The sequence below is a fragment of the Aedes aegypti genome, chromosome 2 (assembly GCF_002204515.2).
Source record: "Aedes aegypti strain LVP_AGWG chromosome 2, AaegL5.0 Primary Assembly, whole genome shotgun sequence".
NCBI classification, from domain to species: domain Eukaryota; kingdom Metazoa; phylum Arthropoda; class Insecta; order Diptera; family Culicidae; genus Aedes; species Aedes aegypti.
The window spans coordinates 21717013-21734624 of NC_035108.1; the positions used below are offsets into that span (position 1 = coordinate 21717013).

Sequence of the window (17612 nt, forward strand, 5' to 3'; positions counted from 1 at the left end):
ATATGTTACAGAATCTTCAATCGAGCATTTCTCAATTTTTACGTTATGCTGATAGACCCTTTTCAAATATTTCACTAGGTTCCATTATGTGAGAAAAACACTATACAGTGGCTAAATATTGAAAAATATGGAGGAAAATTAAAAATGCACGGAAGGGCCAATCTGATTTTGATGGAAATTTTCAGTTAGGCCCTTTTATGACCAGTTAGGCCCTCTTAGTTTTATCATTTTCAGATAGGCCCTTTTAAATTTGAATAAAATTACCATTAATAATGCATTTTGCATGCCCGTAAGAGTATGTAGGAGTAATTTACGTAAAAAATGATACGAATAATGAATAATCAAGTTTGTTTACATTTTGCAGTTAGGCCCTTTTCAAATGTTACGCTAGATTTATTATCCGTAAAAAATAGCTCATATTTACCTCAACTTTTGATGACCCCTTGGCAAGGACAGTGAAGAAGACAACCACTGAGAAGAGAAACATCAAACTCAAAAACAGGGATGCCAAGGAAAAGCTGCGAAAAATCCTTTTAAACGAAGGAATTTAATTTTAATTGCCCCAAAAATGACGGCACTCGTTATTATTTTGTGTGATTAGATGTGTGTTTTTGTTCCGGATGGTGAACTGTTAGAAAATAATGTCGAATAGGGTGCGTGTTGTGTTGTAATTAGATTAAGGCTGCTGCTCCGTAAAGCAAAAATAAGCTCCTGCCGCTGGAATTACCTGGTCCCCAGAAAAACATCCAAACTGAGGCGGAAATCCGACCATCCTATGAGCATGAATAAGATTCTACTGGTGTTGATCATTGCCAGCGGCTTCCTGCTGATAATCTACGCCAACAGCAGCATCTTCAACCGGCGGAACATCCTGATGATATTCCAGAAAACGGATGGCTTCGGGAGCAGTGACCATCCGTTAGTTTTAGATAACGGCGTTGGCGGAGGAACGGCAGCAAGGGTGGCCCATTTGGTAGGCGGAGGCAGCTCGAACCGTTTCGGCGAACTAAAAAGGGTGAAATACGTCCCCAAAGAGAACAATGCCACCGAGTATAACATCTTCGTAATCTACACGAAGGAAAGCCAGAACTCCAATCTGAGGGACAAGTTTTGAACTGTTCCTGAAGAGTTTGCTCAAATACACGACCATTCCGATCCATCTGCACGTGATAACGGACGAGCAGAGCGAAACTTCCGCGGAGGAACTGATCCGGGAGCAGATTGCCCATTACCGGAAGGTGGTCTTCTACACGCTGTACGATGTGAAGGACTGCGCGGAGAAGACGAGCGATATCGTGAAAAATATGCTGCCGCTGTTCAACTATAAGACGGGTGAGCGGGGAGGTGGTCATTGATGTGCGGGATTGTCACTCCAGTACGTTTTGGGGTCGTCGTTTTATTACGTAAAGGTTAATGGGAGGGAGGGAGTGGCTTAAGCGCCATACAATTTATTTTATATTTTCACACAAAAAAGTCTTACCATGGGGGGAGGGGGTCTGAAGTTGAAAAATCCCCGTAATTAATGAAAGCCCCTATGTCTATTTTACAGGAAGCTACTACAGCGATGCTCTGTTCTTGATTTCACTCGGGCTGCACCGGATCGTTGATGTGAACATGAAACGGGCGATCATCATCGACTGCGATGTGGTGTTCCGTTCGTCTGTAAAGGAACTATTCGACGAATTCAATCGCTTCAGTTCGGATCATCTTTTCGGCCTGGCCCCGGAACTGACTCCTGTTTACCTGCACATCCTGTTCAAATATCGAGCTCAAAATCCGCACACGATCTTCGGAACGCCGTACTTTTTGAACAAAACGGCCATTGGAAACTCCGTGGGTGGTTTCTTCAGTCGAACGGCGAAGAAAACTAAACATGGCTATCCGGGACTGAACTCCGGGGTCGTCATGCTCCGACTAGATCGCATCCGACAGTCTCGATTGTACGAGGAGATCATCAAACAGGAGTCGGTCAAGAACATGGTGGAGAAGTATTCCTTCAAGGGTCACCTGGGCGATCAGGACTTCTACACGTTGATGGGATTCGAGTTCCCGGGATTGATCTATCGGTTGGACTGCGTGTGGAATCGCCAGCTGTGCACATGGTGGAAGGAGAACGGCTACGGTAAGGTATTTGATAGCTATTTCCACTGTGAGGGGGCGATAAAATTGTACCACGGGAACTGCAATACTCGCGTTCCGGAATGAATTGGGGAGCAATGGGAAAGCTCGCATTTACTCTTGCCATATCGCTGTAGGAAGTTTTTGTTGGTTTCTAAATTTATAATCGCTCATACCCAATACTACACTATCGTCCATGACCCAAATTTCAAAACGAGAAATTTGGCAATATCTATCACTTAGCCCTCTGAAAACGCTTCCAGAACTTTTAGAATCTTAATCATAATAACGCCACCTGTTTCGCTGCGTTCCTTTGGTTTCTTTTCTAAAAAAGCAAAAACATTCCACTTTTGTGATCTCATTTTTTAAAAATGATCTATTTTAGTTTTAACACGTACATTCATATTAGCATTAAGTGTACTAATTTTAAAAGTGTAAGAAGCTATATTCTTATTTCGAAACGCAATGTATCCACTTCAGCTTCCAATTCTGTTGCAATACCATGTCGAATCAAATTCCAGATTAGAAATCTATTGATTTTGAGAATATCTATTTTTATTTCCTTTATAATTCTCGTTCTCGTACTTCGTTAAGTGTTACTTATTTTGAATGATTTTATTGTAGAGTTTAGTTTCGCCCTGCGAGACAGCAGATATACGTACCTAGGTGTTTAGTTTAGAAATGGTTGCAAGCTCACGTTGATGCGTAGTAGAATTTTTGTTGTGTAAGTTGAAAGATGCAATGATAATAAACGGGAGTAGAAAACAAGTGAACGAACAGTTTTGTCTATCCGCGCGTGTAGAACGGAAATCCGGCAGCAGTGTTGGATGGACTTTACACGGTTAGGCCCAAGCAACAATATAATCGACTGCAATTAGTTCTTAATTTCATACAGAGTAGTAGTGTTGAGAAACTAAAAAAAAACGCCGGTAACTATAATGTACCGACGCAATTATATATGCAGAAGGAATTGAATACAGTTTTCTTTTTTGAAACTAGGCCTAGAAATAGGGCGTTTTTGTGTAGATGACAATCCTGGTCTTGAATATTTATTTCTCAACAGTGTTATTCGATATTTTATTATGATCCGGCTCTACAATCTTGCCAGAAGTTCGCTAGAATTCCTTTCCTATTCGCACAGAGGCTATGTGCCACGAGCCGACATGTGCAGAGATCTTGACGGAAATCTTCTCATGAACGAACGTGAGGTGGTCGAAAGGTGGCGACAGCACCGCGACGAGCACCTTAATGGCCAGTAGCCAAGGTGGCACGGAAATAAATTTGGAAGCACGCGCGGAGGACGAAAGACTTCAGCCTCCAGATTTCCAAGAGGTAGAAACGGAGATTGGACGGTTGAAAGCAACAAAGCCACTGGAGTGAACCAACTACCAAGAGAGCTGCTAAATACTGTGATGCACAGGCAAGAGCGCTGCATTGGGTTATTTCCAAGATTTGAGAGAAGGAAGGATTACCGGAGGAGTGGATGGAAGGTGTCGTATTTGCCATATACAAATAGGGCAGCAAGTTGGATAGCGCCAATTATCGTGCGATCACAATTTTGAGCCAAGCCACAATGCGGCCGTCTATCACCAACTGCTAGAAAATTCGTTGGGCAATATCAGGCAGGATTTATGGGCGAACGAGCTACAACGGACCAGATATTCGCCATCCGCCAGGTGTGGCAAAAATGTCGCGAATGCAATGTTCCCACACGTAATTTGTTCATCGATTTTGAATCGGCCTATGATACAATCGAATTAGAACAGCTATGGTATACCATAGTTCGGAATTTCTTCACAATTTTGTCAAATTTTTCCAGTTTATTTGATGGAAGACCTCATCCATTCCAGTCGGCGTGAGTGAGATGGAAGCAACTGCGGCAATTATGTGGAAAATGAATTTTAATCGAATCGAATAGGCAGCAAAAAAGACAGAATTTGATATTATTAATATTTTAATAAATGAGATACATGCAAAAATCCACATTGTTGAATTTTTCTGGCATTGTTTACAGTAATTAAAAAATGGCTATTTTAATTCAAATCACAGGATTTCAGGACATTAAGCGTTTGATGCATAATTCCCGAACAATCGTTTACAAATATAAAATTCGTTTATACTAGCCAAGCTTAATTTGCTAAAATGCATCGCAGTGAGTGAATAGACCGAATATGGTTTTAGAACGGTATTTAAGCCATCTAGTATAATATTTTCTTAGCGTGTAGATATGCACGAATACAGTTTCCCGGACAACCTGATAAGATTGATCAAGGCGACGATGGAGCGAGTGATGTGCGTAGTCAGAGTATCAGGGACTTATTTTTTTCTTTATTAACGTGAATTTTAACACATATGGCTAGTTCTTCACTTAGTATGCGAGATTCGAAGGGACTCGAGAGTATCAGGGACGCTCTCGAGTCCCTTCGAATCTCGCAGAGGGTTACGGCAAGGTGATGGCCTTTCGTGTTTACTCTTCAACATTGTGTTATAAGAGCGGGGATAGAAGCGAGTGGCACGAAGTCCTTTCAGCTACTTGGTTAAACCGACGATATAGATATTATAGCACGGAGCTTTGAGACTATGGCGGATACGTACATCCGACTAAGGGCTGAATCTAGGCGAATCGGACTGATCGATGTGTAGAAGATTAAGTACATGATAGCGAGGGGCTCAATAGAGGAAACGGCACGCCCCCTACCTCGAGTTCATATTTACGGTTTTGAAATCGAAGTGATCGAAGAATTCGTGTACTTGGGCTCGCTGGAGACCGCCGACAATGACACGTGCAGAGAAATCCAGAAACGCATCGTTGCTGGAAATTGTGCCTACTTTGGACTCCGCAGAACTCTTCGATCGAGTAAAGTTCGCCATCGGACGAAGTTAACCATCTACAAGACGCTGATTAAACCAGTACTCCTCTATGAGCACGAATCATGAACCCTACGTGCAGAGGATCAACGCGCTTGGTGCTTTCGAACGGAAGGCGTTGCGAACCACTTATGGCGGAGTGCAGATGGAAGACGGAACGTGGAGAAGACGGATGAACCATGAATTGGACAAGCGGCTGGTTAAACCAACAATCGTCCACCTCGCAAGAATTGAAATGTTGCGGTGAGCCGGGCATGTCATCACAATGTCGAATAACAATCCGGTGAAAACGGTTCTTGAAAACATTCCGACCGGCATAAGGCGACGTGGTGCGCAGCGAGCAAGATGGGTCGATCAAATTGAGGAAGATCTGCGAACCCTACGCAGAATGCGTAGCTGGCGACGGCAGCCTTACGGTGCGGCCATAGTAACGCGTCCGCGTCCGCTTTACTACGTCCGTTTAGTAATCTCTCTATAGTTATCATAATGTGTCGGCTTGATTTTTTGTGGAAAAGGCATATATTTCATTTGCTTTTACTTCTCCGGTAGTTTGATCTCTCAGATTCGGATGTAGATAAGCGACCAACTTATCCAGGCCCATCTTTAAGACTTCCTTTTCGATATCACCGCATTCAGCTCCGATGTAATTATTTCTAGCAATGTCCTGTTTCCACCTTTTTAATCACTGCACGTGCATCTGACACAATGCTCAAATTTTTATCAGAAGCAAGTTAACAATGGGTTAGTCTTAGCTACAGCATATTTTTTCAGCAATATACATGAGATATACTTCACATACTTCACAAATCACATGAGACATACTTCAGAGAATCCAGAGAAGAATTCATGGAAAAATATATTGGGACAAATATGAAGAATACCATTACTTAAAATTCTAGGAGGAATTTGGACACCTCTTGGAGAATTACTAGAGAAATCACTAGTTAGTGGAATAATATTTAAAATAGGCCTGCCTAACCTTTTTGGCTCTTTTTTGTCATAAATAATCGGTTCATTAGCAAAAATAGTGAGATATTAGACATTTTTAGCTCAAACGAAAGATTAACAGTATATCTAACTGATCAATGTATAAAAGATTTAATATGTATCTAGTATTTTGCTAGCGATACAAACAAAGGCAAAAATCACTCCAGCCCGCGGGCCGCACGTATTTTTCGAACAAATTGCATCTGTAACATATAATATGATACATTTTTTAACTTTACCTCATGGATTGGATAGATTTACAACAGAGCTTTAATTTGAGGTGAAATTTCCTCATATCGGACTATTACTGCGGATGCACCAACCATTTATGTCAAAAATTAGACAAAAAGGTTGGGCAGGCCTGATCTAGATCAGAGGCGTCTCGTGGTCTTCAGCTCTACCTGTTCTTTACACCATAGCTTCGTCTACAGTTAAATTTCCATGAGTGGATATTAAAGAGACCACAGACTCATGGAAATACTGAGTTATAGAACAAAAATGCTTAGGTTTCATTCTAATCAAAAAAATATGTATTTTGCATTCACTCAACATTTATTTCTTGTTTTTTTTTTCTATACAATAGTGGAATGCGTTTTTGAATACGATTGCCAAACAAGTCAATTATATTATCATGGAATGTGCTCCTTTTTAATGTTTGTAACAACTCTCCTTTACCAACCATTCGCATCAAATAAAACAATGTTTCCTCCTCAAACCGCGGATGCAATCAAACAGCGTTTTTCCTCCAAGGATTTCATAGAAAACGGCTTTTCCAACAAACTTTCAATAACGCAGTAGAGCACAATTAACCTTCTACATCTAAAATAAGTGTTAAAACGCACTTATTTTAGATGGAGAAGGTAAATTGTGAGAGCTAAAATTGAATAATATAAAGCAAATATAATTTTACCGTTTAAACGATTCACATTTGGTCGGTGTTCAAACAGACCGGACTACATGAAATTTGGGCCTTTTACAGAGTAGTCAAGAACTCAAACAATTCTGATCTTTTTGATACTATTTTTATACAGATGATTCATCGAATAGATAAGTTTCAATATAACAGCAAATAATGCAAAAAATCTATTATTCCGAATACTTACTGAAATCATTAAAAAGCACTTGGTCCAGTCCGACTAAACACCGACCAATTGATCACGTTTTTCAGCGGAGTTGAACAATTTAAAAAACAATGTTTTTCGGCTTCCTGTTCCAACCTCATGTAGAACGAAAAAAATAACGTGCGTAAGTGTGCCTTACGCTTCTTTCAAGCTTCCATTCATTCATTCTGAATTAAGTTGAGCATTTCCGCACACATGCAAGCTTCCCATTGAAGACACCTTTTCATGTACATGTGTAGCTTTGCTACGAAGTGCTCAAAATCGCTCACACAAACCCAACTTTTCTTTAGGGTATTTAATGTTTGATATTTAGCATAGGAAACATTAATACACAGTTTACTCTACACTTTAAATTCATAAAAATATATTTGTTTGTTTTAATTTTTTTTTTCCCGACTGCTTTATAACTGCAAAATATTTCATAATCTATATTGTTTTACACTGCAATCAATGCATAGGGGAATTCGGGGTAAAACCGACACCCTAAGCTTATTGATAAAATTTGTGTACTTTCGCTTGTTAAACGAACCTAAAATTGTTGTAGAATCACAAATTGGTTATAAATCTATCAATCCTTGCGATCGCTGGATGATATATTAAGGTTATATAGTGATTTAAATAAAATTGAAATTTCATTATTTTTAGGTGAGCCAATTGAGAGTACGGGTAAGATCGACACCCTGTTGGGGTAAAACCGACACATCCACTATGAGTAGAATTTATACGTTGTGAATATCACCTTCACATTGCATATTTGAAAGAATGCTTTAAACATAACTTTCGACATTTATGAACCCTTCTTTAAAAGGATTATTAACATATTACGTAAATTATTGAGGAGAGGCCAAAGTTCCACTAAATATATGTGAAAAATGCAAATGTCCCATGCTAAGATTATATAGTTGGGGTGAATACAAATGGATATTTTTAATTTGTGTTCATGGAATGCTTATGAAGATGAAGAAGTAGCGAATGATTGTGAAAATAAACACTGTTTTATTTTAACGAAACAGAAAAGTGTAATTATTTTCAGATTATAAAAACTGTCGACCTCCATGGTTTGTAAATAAACAATAAGATTAATTTATGTGAAAATATTTCAAATTCTATGTGAAAATAATTCAAATTCTTCAATTTTAAATGAGAATAATTTCTTCAAGCTTCATCAAATAAGTTCAAACGTGATAGCATAGAATTATTTTTTTAAATACTTAATAATAGCTTGTGGCAAGTTATATAGTGTCATATTTCACATGTTAATAAGTTCGCCATCCGTGAACTTCACTGGAATTCGAAAATTATGACTCACATAAACTGCAGAGATAGTCTTTGGATTAGAAAGATACTCTGAAGTTAGATTATGAAGCAAAGAAAGGTGTCGATTTTACCCCAAATGAAAGTGTCGATCTTACCCCGAGTAAACATTTATTTTTCAATAGCATTTTCAGCTGTTGAAAAACCAAAAATTAATTTCTCCTTCATGTTGTATCAACGTAATAATAGTAAATGATGATTTAGACGCAGAACAAATAATGATATTTTAAAAATTTCACATGCGAAATTGTTAAAGAAAAAGAACGAAATATTGCAACTGCTGTTGCTTCTATGTTATCCAATATGATTTGTTGTTTATTTTGGTAGTTTATTGGTAGCGTTAGTTGTAATTTCATTTAAAACACAACATTTCACAAGTTAAAATATAGCGTAGTGGAAACTGCATGAAAATCTGCTCAAAACATGAAAAATCAAAGGGTGTCGAGCTTACCCACAGTGTCGGTTTTACCCTGATTTCCCCTACTTGTGTCATCTATCCTTAGCGTCGACGCGTGTCAAGAATACTAAGGAGAGGCAAACAACCAGTAAAATGCTTACATCACTGCTGTTGGTTCTACATTCGAGGAGAACGTATGGAAGATAAACTAGAGTAAAATGAACTCGGATGAATGCTCAATTTGACGGTGCAAATGCCAGCACAATCTGGATTTTGGCAACCATTCCTGTTGTTCTGATGAACTGTCGAACGGGTAGAACGAGATTTGCTAGAAATAAATGTAGAGAAGAAGAAGATCTAAGGAGTACCATAGGTACCGTACCGACTCCCCACACAACGCACGCTTTTGCTTCATATGCATGTAGTGCTCGTGGTAGATTGATTGATTTTTAAAGGTGGCTTCTTGGGATGTTCATTTTATATCGTTCTCCATGAACATGGAACGGGCGGGGATACAACAAGCGGTCAAGTTTAGGGGATTTTTTTTTTATAGGCACTCCGTGCTTGTGGCCACTACTGTGCCGGACTCAGTTGATCTGTAGCTTCTTTATCGATACAGATCTATTTTCAACTTATCTATATTTACATCTAGTTTCACTCTCTCCTACTCTTTTACTCTCACACCGAGCAGGTAGGAAGAGAGCTCTGCTATTAGTGAGGCTAGAGGCTAGCTGCCTGCGAAGAGGGTCAGTTTGTCTCAGTCACCATCTGAAACTGACGGAGGACGGATGTGCTCCCCAAAGCACGATCCTCCGTGAGGCGTCTTCTGGTGGCTGGACGGGTTTTTTGTGGAGGGGCTGGGAATCGAACCCATGACCTTCCGCTTATGAAGCGAAAGCGTAACCTCAAGGCTACAGACCCCCTTAAGTTTAGGGGATTTGTACGTGTATGATTCCGCTGTACAACTGAGATTAAATACTTATCAGTGTTTATTGTTTATATTCCATATAATTATAATTTCATTTCAAATACGTATCTGTTCCAAGAACAGGTAGAACAGGTGGAATAGACGCCTCTGATCTAGATCCAGGAAAGAATATTGAAGAATATAATTCTTGAAGCAACGCTTGCGGGTGTCCTTAGTGGTAGGATTTCGAAACATTAAAAAAAAAATCCTGGAATGATTTCTGCAGGAATCCTTGAAATAATTCTTAGTTGAGTTTTTAATCCATTCTTGTCTTATGGAATTTCTTAAAAAAATTCAAGGCTTGTTCTCAGACTTCTCCTGGGAGATTATTATGAACATTATTAGAGCGGTTTTTCGTTTTAAGTTTTTTTTTTACCACTTTAAACCAGGGGGATGCGAATTGAAAATCAACAAGCAGTCAGGTTGCTGTCAAACTAAATTTTTCGTAAAAATGATTTGAATATGCCTGAAATGTATGGTCGCTAAAAAAAAATGTTAAATATTTTATGCAACATAAGCACCGCCAATTTTTAAAGAAAATATATGTATGTTCCAAATTATGCATTAGTCTTTTACAACTGTTCTACAATATGTTTCTTACTAACATACAGCCAGAAAATTTCTGATTAAGGAAATTTATTAGGTTATTTGAACTGGTGAAGCTTTGTGTGAAGTAATTTAAGTGTGCACTTTGAATATGGTTCCCTGCGAGACAAACAAACATGCAACAGTAAGCACTCGTGGAATAGTTTGTGTTCAATTTGAACGACCTAAATGTTCGAGTCCGCACCCCCTAGCTTAGAACTCCCGATGGAATTTCTCAGAAAGCTTCGGAGAAGTTCAATCTCTGGACAAATATCTGGAGGAATATTCTCTGGATATATTTCATTACTTAATGTAGATCGAACTCATGGCAGAATCCAACAAGAACTACTAGGAGTAATTTCTAGAAATATATATTGAGATAATACTGGAGGTCAATCATTACATTGTTTAGTGATGGAAAAGGTACATTATATTGTGACTTGCTCTAATGAGTTCAATTTTCTAATTAACACATGAGTACTACGCGTCAGTATCATACTTTTGATATTAGATACATTTTAAGAAAATTAGAGAGCGTATTTATTCTCGCGCGTTCAAAGACTCTTTTTCCACTTACGTGTTTTCCGGATCGTTTACACAATCCGGAATGTAGAAATTTTTATTTGAACCGTCGATTGAACGTTGAATTGCAGAGGTTTTAAATGTAGAATTCGGTGAGTTTGTTCCAATATGAACCAATGCCTAAATGTTATTCATATGTACCAGAACGTCTACCAAACGTATCCTATGGCCTTTCCCTTTCCCATTAACATATTCCACATTCCACAATATCCCGTAACACCTATTAGAGGTCGTAGATTCCTCTGCATGTTTCTTAAGTAGGTGTTCAATTAATCATTCTTCACCATTCCTAAGCATTCGCAAGGACGTGGCCAGGACAGCTCTCAACTGTTGGAGGATGTGCCTGTCTTGTCTAAGTGTCAAGAGTTAGTCTCAAATCTTTAACTTTGGTAACGGTCGGGAATGAGGCAACCCTCATACAACGGTCTAGGACTGTACTACCTACGAATTTGTTCGAATTGCCTAATGCTAATAACATTTTGTACTCCTAGATATCTTAATTTTTAATTGTATGAATTTGAATAAAATATATTTGATGACTTAAAACAAGTTATTCCTGAAAATTTTCCGTGAAGGAGTTATGAGATTATTTCCAGTAAAAAAATCCATAACAAATATCTGAGACAGGGTGTCTACTACATGAAAACCTGTAATTATTAGGGAATTTTATGAAAGCTGTGAAAAACCTGGAATTCACAGGGGAGTCTGACATTAATCACGGAATTTTGTGTGACGCAATAATACCTGGTAGAGTATCCAAAAATATCATCCTCCTAAGATGGAGGAGTTTTTTTTCGAAAATAATAAATACGTTCCTGGAAGTTTTATCTAAAAGAAAAATATTATCTTTTGACACTTCTTTTTATCTCTAAGAAATCCGGAAATGTGATAAAACTCGAGCTGTTCTAGTTATATTGGCTGTTCCATCAAATCAAAAGTCAAATATATCAGCAGTTGATTAAATTTTAGGCTGAAATTTAGTTTTTTCTTTTGCTTCTTTGCAATATTTTTCTGAGTTTTAGCATGTTTTTTCAAGATTTAGAAAACTTCATTCAGAATTGACCAAATAAGAGTATTTAATCGTTTACGTCTTTATTTCAATATTTAACAGCAGAGACGGACCAGCTTAGGGCTGAAAGTCTCTATGGACCAATGCAAGAGTTCACTAATTTGACGTTTGAGCGGTGCCGAATTCACTCGTTGCCATGGTCACGTAAAAAACACGGCACCGCTCAAACGTCAAATAGTGAACTCGTGCATCGGTCCATAATAAAAGAAAAGAAGATGAACAAGAAGAATATTTGACAGGAAGGATTTTTATTCGGGAAATAACTTTACCAACTTTAGGCTAAGGAAGGGCCCACCATTAAAAATTCACAAGTACACAAATATCCTACACGGAAAAAAATAAGTAGTCAAAAGTGAATTCATTCCACTCAATTCGTGCGTTAACCTAGTTTTGAGTTGATGGGGTAGAAGTTTTTTTTCATTTGCAGGCATACGAAAAAATACTTACTGGCTATGTTCTTTCAACTCAACCGGCAGATCAAATAACTCAACTTCCAGTACTATGCCACTTACTCAAATTTGAGGTAACGCACAAAGGTTCGGTTTTTGGGTTGTTTTGCTTTTCGCTGTCTGACAACAATAGAGCGCTGCATATGACGAGCCTAACCTCACTTATTTGACAGCTGCTGGTCCTGTTGTTTACGTTTCGGACTTTGTCGTTTTTTCCATCATATTTTCATCTTCGCATTTCTATCACCAGCATGCTGATGGTGACGATTTTCCACGTTAGGAAGATAGAATAATACGATCCGTCGGTATCTGCAGTGGATTTGACCTCTCCTCGCAGCAAACTTTCACGAAATTAAGAATGATTCGAAAAAAGTACTAAGTCCAAACTGTAAACAACAGGACCAGTACCTGTCAAAATTGATGCGTGACGTCACAGTGCAGTGGAGTATAGAAGGGACGAATGACATACACTGATAAAAATCCACACGCTCGATCTGTGTGTTTAAAACTATGGATCGATTAATGAACATCCATATCGATTTGCTATGATTTTCTTGCAAACGTCGTGTGTGTTACACATTAAATTCCTGTGTTTTGCTCCATGGATTGATTCATCAACCGACAACAGGGATTCCATATTTTTTCCACATAAGTTCCCGAAGCTTTCTCTTCAGATTCGTATGTGTCAACCTATGGACGCATAGATCATCACTCCAACACGGATTCAGTGTGTTTTGCTTATGGTTATCTTGTGTCATAATCATCATGTTCAAGTTGGTCGATTCATTAATATGCGCAATGAGATTGTTATGATGAAATCCATGAGCTATGCTATCGATTTCCATGTTCAAAGTTTCTAAATTGTTTGTGATCAACCCATGGGATGCATAGTGAACTGAATTGCGGTTGGACCTCGTGTCGAACGACAGTCATCATCATGCTTCCAAAGAGACGAAGCAAATTTTGAAGCTGAAAGTGTTAGATGAAAATTTGTGAATTCGATTTTTCTTTTATTAGTGAAGTTGATCGATATACGAGAATTCTACCTTTCTATAAGAAAACATTAATTATAATGTATAGTTTAGTAGAAAAATCGGATTCCACTAACAGATTTTCCTGGCTTTCAGTTTCGAAAAAAATGGAATATGCTTATCTCTGGCTTCCCAAATTATGGATTTGCGGCGCCCCGCTTGTTGCTGGCTCACGGGATTGAAAAAAAAATCAAGAGAGCTTGCGACAAGCAGAGGAGCCTCGGATCCATATTTTGGGGACCAAATTTTCCTACCAAATTTCTTCTTTCAGTCCCATGACATTTATGTTCTATCACACATGACTATCTAAAGGTACTACATTTCGAATTTAATAAGCAAACCAATTGGTTTTCATGATTTAATATTTGGAAATTCATGTTTGTTTCACATGACAACCTAATGTTGATACACATGTTATTATACCGTGAAATCAATGATGAAATCCATATGGCTACCACACTCAAATCATGTGGTTTTCTTCTTTGCGCAAATCTATAAGTAAAACACACGACCTTGACGTGTAGATTTTTCTCAGTGTAGGGAGAGACAAATATCTCAAAAATAAGTTATAAAAATACTCAAATATGGGTTTTTTCGTTTTCTCCGTGTAACACAAATTGACATATTTTGTAAAGTTACCTCTGTCTTTGGTGTATGAAACGTCACTATTCGAGCCCAACAAGATGACGAAGTTTCGTAATAAATGTTATGGTTCCGCTAGTCAATCCCATAAACAATTGTGTTCTACTAAACTGGATTATGGCTGTCCAAGTTTTGCGTAAGATTTTTTGTAGGAAAATTGAAAATAAATTGTATGGTGCGTAATAAATCTCGGAGAAATAGTGCCCACAAACCTTTTTAGAGCTACATGTCTAGCTGGGATCAAATTCCATCCCCGATATAGTTATTTATGATCTTAAAGTTATATTGATGGAAGTAAAGTCGTTGAACCCGAGATGAACAAGTCTGTGGTAAATGTACCCCTAGCTACGTCTATGCAAGGCGACGAGGAACTCGAGCTACAGTTGTTATGCTTATTTAGCATAAACACACTGTGGTTTGAGAGCCAAACATCGAATTGCATACGCAGCGAAAGCTTGTATCGCGCCACTCGAAATGAGAACGAGTTGAACCGTCGTCCGAGGTAGTTGAATAATTAATTATCACCGTCGAATACCCAAACCAATTGAAGCGTAGGGTTAGAATCTCGTTAATAAAGATAAAAAAGCGTTCGAAAAGTTCAGAGTAGTAGGGCGCAGAGCTACTTCGACTCTTCCATACTTCATTTTAGCATGAAATTTAGAGTGATAGAATTTTGGAAATGTTGGCTCCCCTATGTTTAAACGATTTTTATTCACGTCACGTTCCAATATAAATAGTTAATTATATCATATTATATTTTATATATGACTTTTCTGATGAACTGATCAACTAAGCAATTAAGCAAAAATCAAAGCATACGTTGACTTAGGGGTTTGCAAGGGATTTTTTGAAATTCTCCATAATACCTATATAAAATTATGGTAAAAATTTGAGATATAATCTTAAAACAATTTGCATCAAATACTTGAAAAGTCATCAACACTTTGAAGAACAAAAGAAACTTTTTAAGACCATTGAAGGTATTGTAGTGGGTTATGTTAAAAGTTAAGGTGAAGATAAATCGAAGCCAAAGTTCAAATTTTCAAGAGCACGGATCTGGAGAACCAAACACCCGTTTGAGCTGAAAACCTAATCGATTGGTCACCATCAGCTAGTGACCAATCGATTAAGTTTTCAGCTTAAACGAATGTTTGGTTCTTTAGATCCGTGCTCTTGAAAATTTGAACTCTGGCTTCGATTCATCTTCACCTTAAGGTGAACATTCGACGAGACCAAACCTCAAGAGTGCACATCTAGAGAACCAAACACAAAAACGTTCGCGTTGAAAGTTGGATCGAATGGTCACTCAAATGTTTAGCTCCGAACGTTGTTTGGTTCTCCAGATTTGTGCTCTTGATTTGAGCTGTGGCTTTGACGCACCTTAATTACTGAAAGTTATCGAATGAAGTTTAGGTATACTTTCAGATTGCATTTCTTAGCCTTGACTTACAAAAATGGTTAATGTTGCATAGAAACGCAATAAATTAACATTGCAACTAGAAAAGTTTTCATGGAGCAAATAACTACTTATCCTCATTTTTACGATGCCTTTGTTTGGTATCGAATGAAGCTCGAGTCTGAGAAAAAATGTCATTGTTTAGCATTAGAATTTAGTAGTTTTCATCAAATTTTACGTTCATTTCGGGAAACCCGGGATTTCCGGGACAACAGAACTCATATTCCGGGAAACGGGAAATCCCGAAATTTCTCGAATCCCAGGATTTTTTTTTGTCCCGGGATGTCCCGGGATGGACACTCTAATTACCATTTAACATGCTTCACCAACTGTTCGGCAGACAACAGCATGATTTAGACTTTATCATTAATAAATAATAATTATTGTTACGTTCCATAAAAAGGTGGTCTTCAGCAATGTTGTAGCTGGAAAGAATTCATATGAAATGAGTTTGTTCACTTTTTCATAGATTATTATGACGAGCAGTTCGAGGACTGTACATAAAAGGTTTGCTTTTTCCATAGTAATTTCCATATAAATTTCACATGGCGTGTGCGCAACCAATTTTTTTTCCAAATCACTTCAATTTTTGGGAGAATGATTTTCATCATAACTGACACTGTTTAAGCATGGGAGAGCAAAAACATCAAAATTTGCATCGATTAGGAGATTTTTCTCAACCGAATCGTCTGAAATTTTGTTGAGTGTTAAGAATAATTTTGGGCAAGATGTTCGTAATGTCCTAAGATACCTAAGACCTAAGATACCTTGCAGAGTATTAGATACTACTATAAGATAATTCCATAATAGTAAAATGAGAACAGTTGCAAAAATACTCCAAACGTAAAAAATGTGTTTGTAATTGGTTTTGTAAAGAGAAGGTTTTTCAATAGACTGAATGATATATACAATAAATATAAAATCATTGCTAGACATGATGAAGAAAACTTCGCGTAAAAAAGTCCTGGAACAATGTCTGAATTCTCCCAATATGAAGGCGAACCAGCCTGTGGTTGAAAGCCTCACTAATAAAGAAAAAATGTGAACGCAGTGTTTTTTTTTAATTTCTTTATTGGTATCATTCCAAACATTACATTCATTTCTTATATCTAGGTGTTCTGTGTTATTAGACAACATTATCATCCTTATTTGGTAAAACAAATTTAAGATTTTATTAACATTTTGTTAACAACATATTACTTTTCATTTGCGGAAGCAGTTCAGATTTTTTATAGGTGAGTTGATTTCACCTGCTTATAAGAGAAAAAAACGCTTTGGCAGTGTTTTATTTTTGACATGTTTGACTCCTGAAGCAAACTATGCACTTCAACAGAAAAGTAATCGCCTATCTCGATGCGTGGAAAATTTCTTGCAAGAAATGGTCAAGAAAAGCATTTTTCTTTGATCGCAGTACGCAGTTGAAAAGAAATATCATTTCAAATGGAGCTCACTGTAGAAAATTTCTTGACCATTTCTTCCACAGAAATTTTTACTTTTCTTGAGCAGAACAGCATACTCAGCTTGAACCCTTAAAAAAGTTCGTGCAATATACAAACTTTTATTTTTAAATTATAAATTTAATTATTTCAATAGAAGTAGTTGCATTCCTTCATGAATATATAAATTATAAAGTATGGTCCTAAGGCTATTGGAGTCAAAATCTGTTTCAAATCTTAAATCAAGATGGCCCATCCTACCCCTATATTTTGTTACCCACGAAATAGATTTAAATTCGTTATTTATTGCTTATTATTTAGATCTTATCCTGACTCCGTAATATCTCAGAAATTGTAACGAATAACTATTCGTTAAGAAACTGTTCAGAAGAATTTTATAAGTTCAGCATGCATCGTTTTATAAAATATCAAACTGTAGAACAGTTTCGCATACCATCGAAACATTGAATTCCGACACTCACTTCGATCTCACCCATTTCATCCATCGACCGGCCGCATACACATCAGGTGCAAAATTCATTCACACAAACACCGATTCACAAAATGACTCATTCGATTCTTGTGGCTTG

The 17612-nt window shown here is 37.6% G+C and overlaps 1 protein-coding gene across 1 annotated transcript; it reads left to right on the forward strand.

Moving 5' to 3' along the window:
• Positions 1–465: 465 nt before the first annotated feature.
• On the forward strand, positions 466–3126 carry LOC5571606 (xyloside xylosyltransferase 1). Its single transcript, XM_001653676.2, is given in 3 exon segments — positions 466–1102; positions 1104–1332; positions 1550–3126. Coding segments are annotated over 3 exon segments (1212 nt in total). The 5' UTR covers positions 466–775; the 3' UTR covers positions 2206–3126.
• Positions 3127–17612: the final 14486 nt, after the last annotated feature.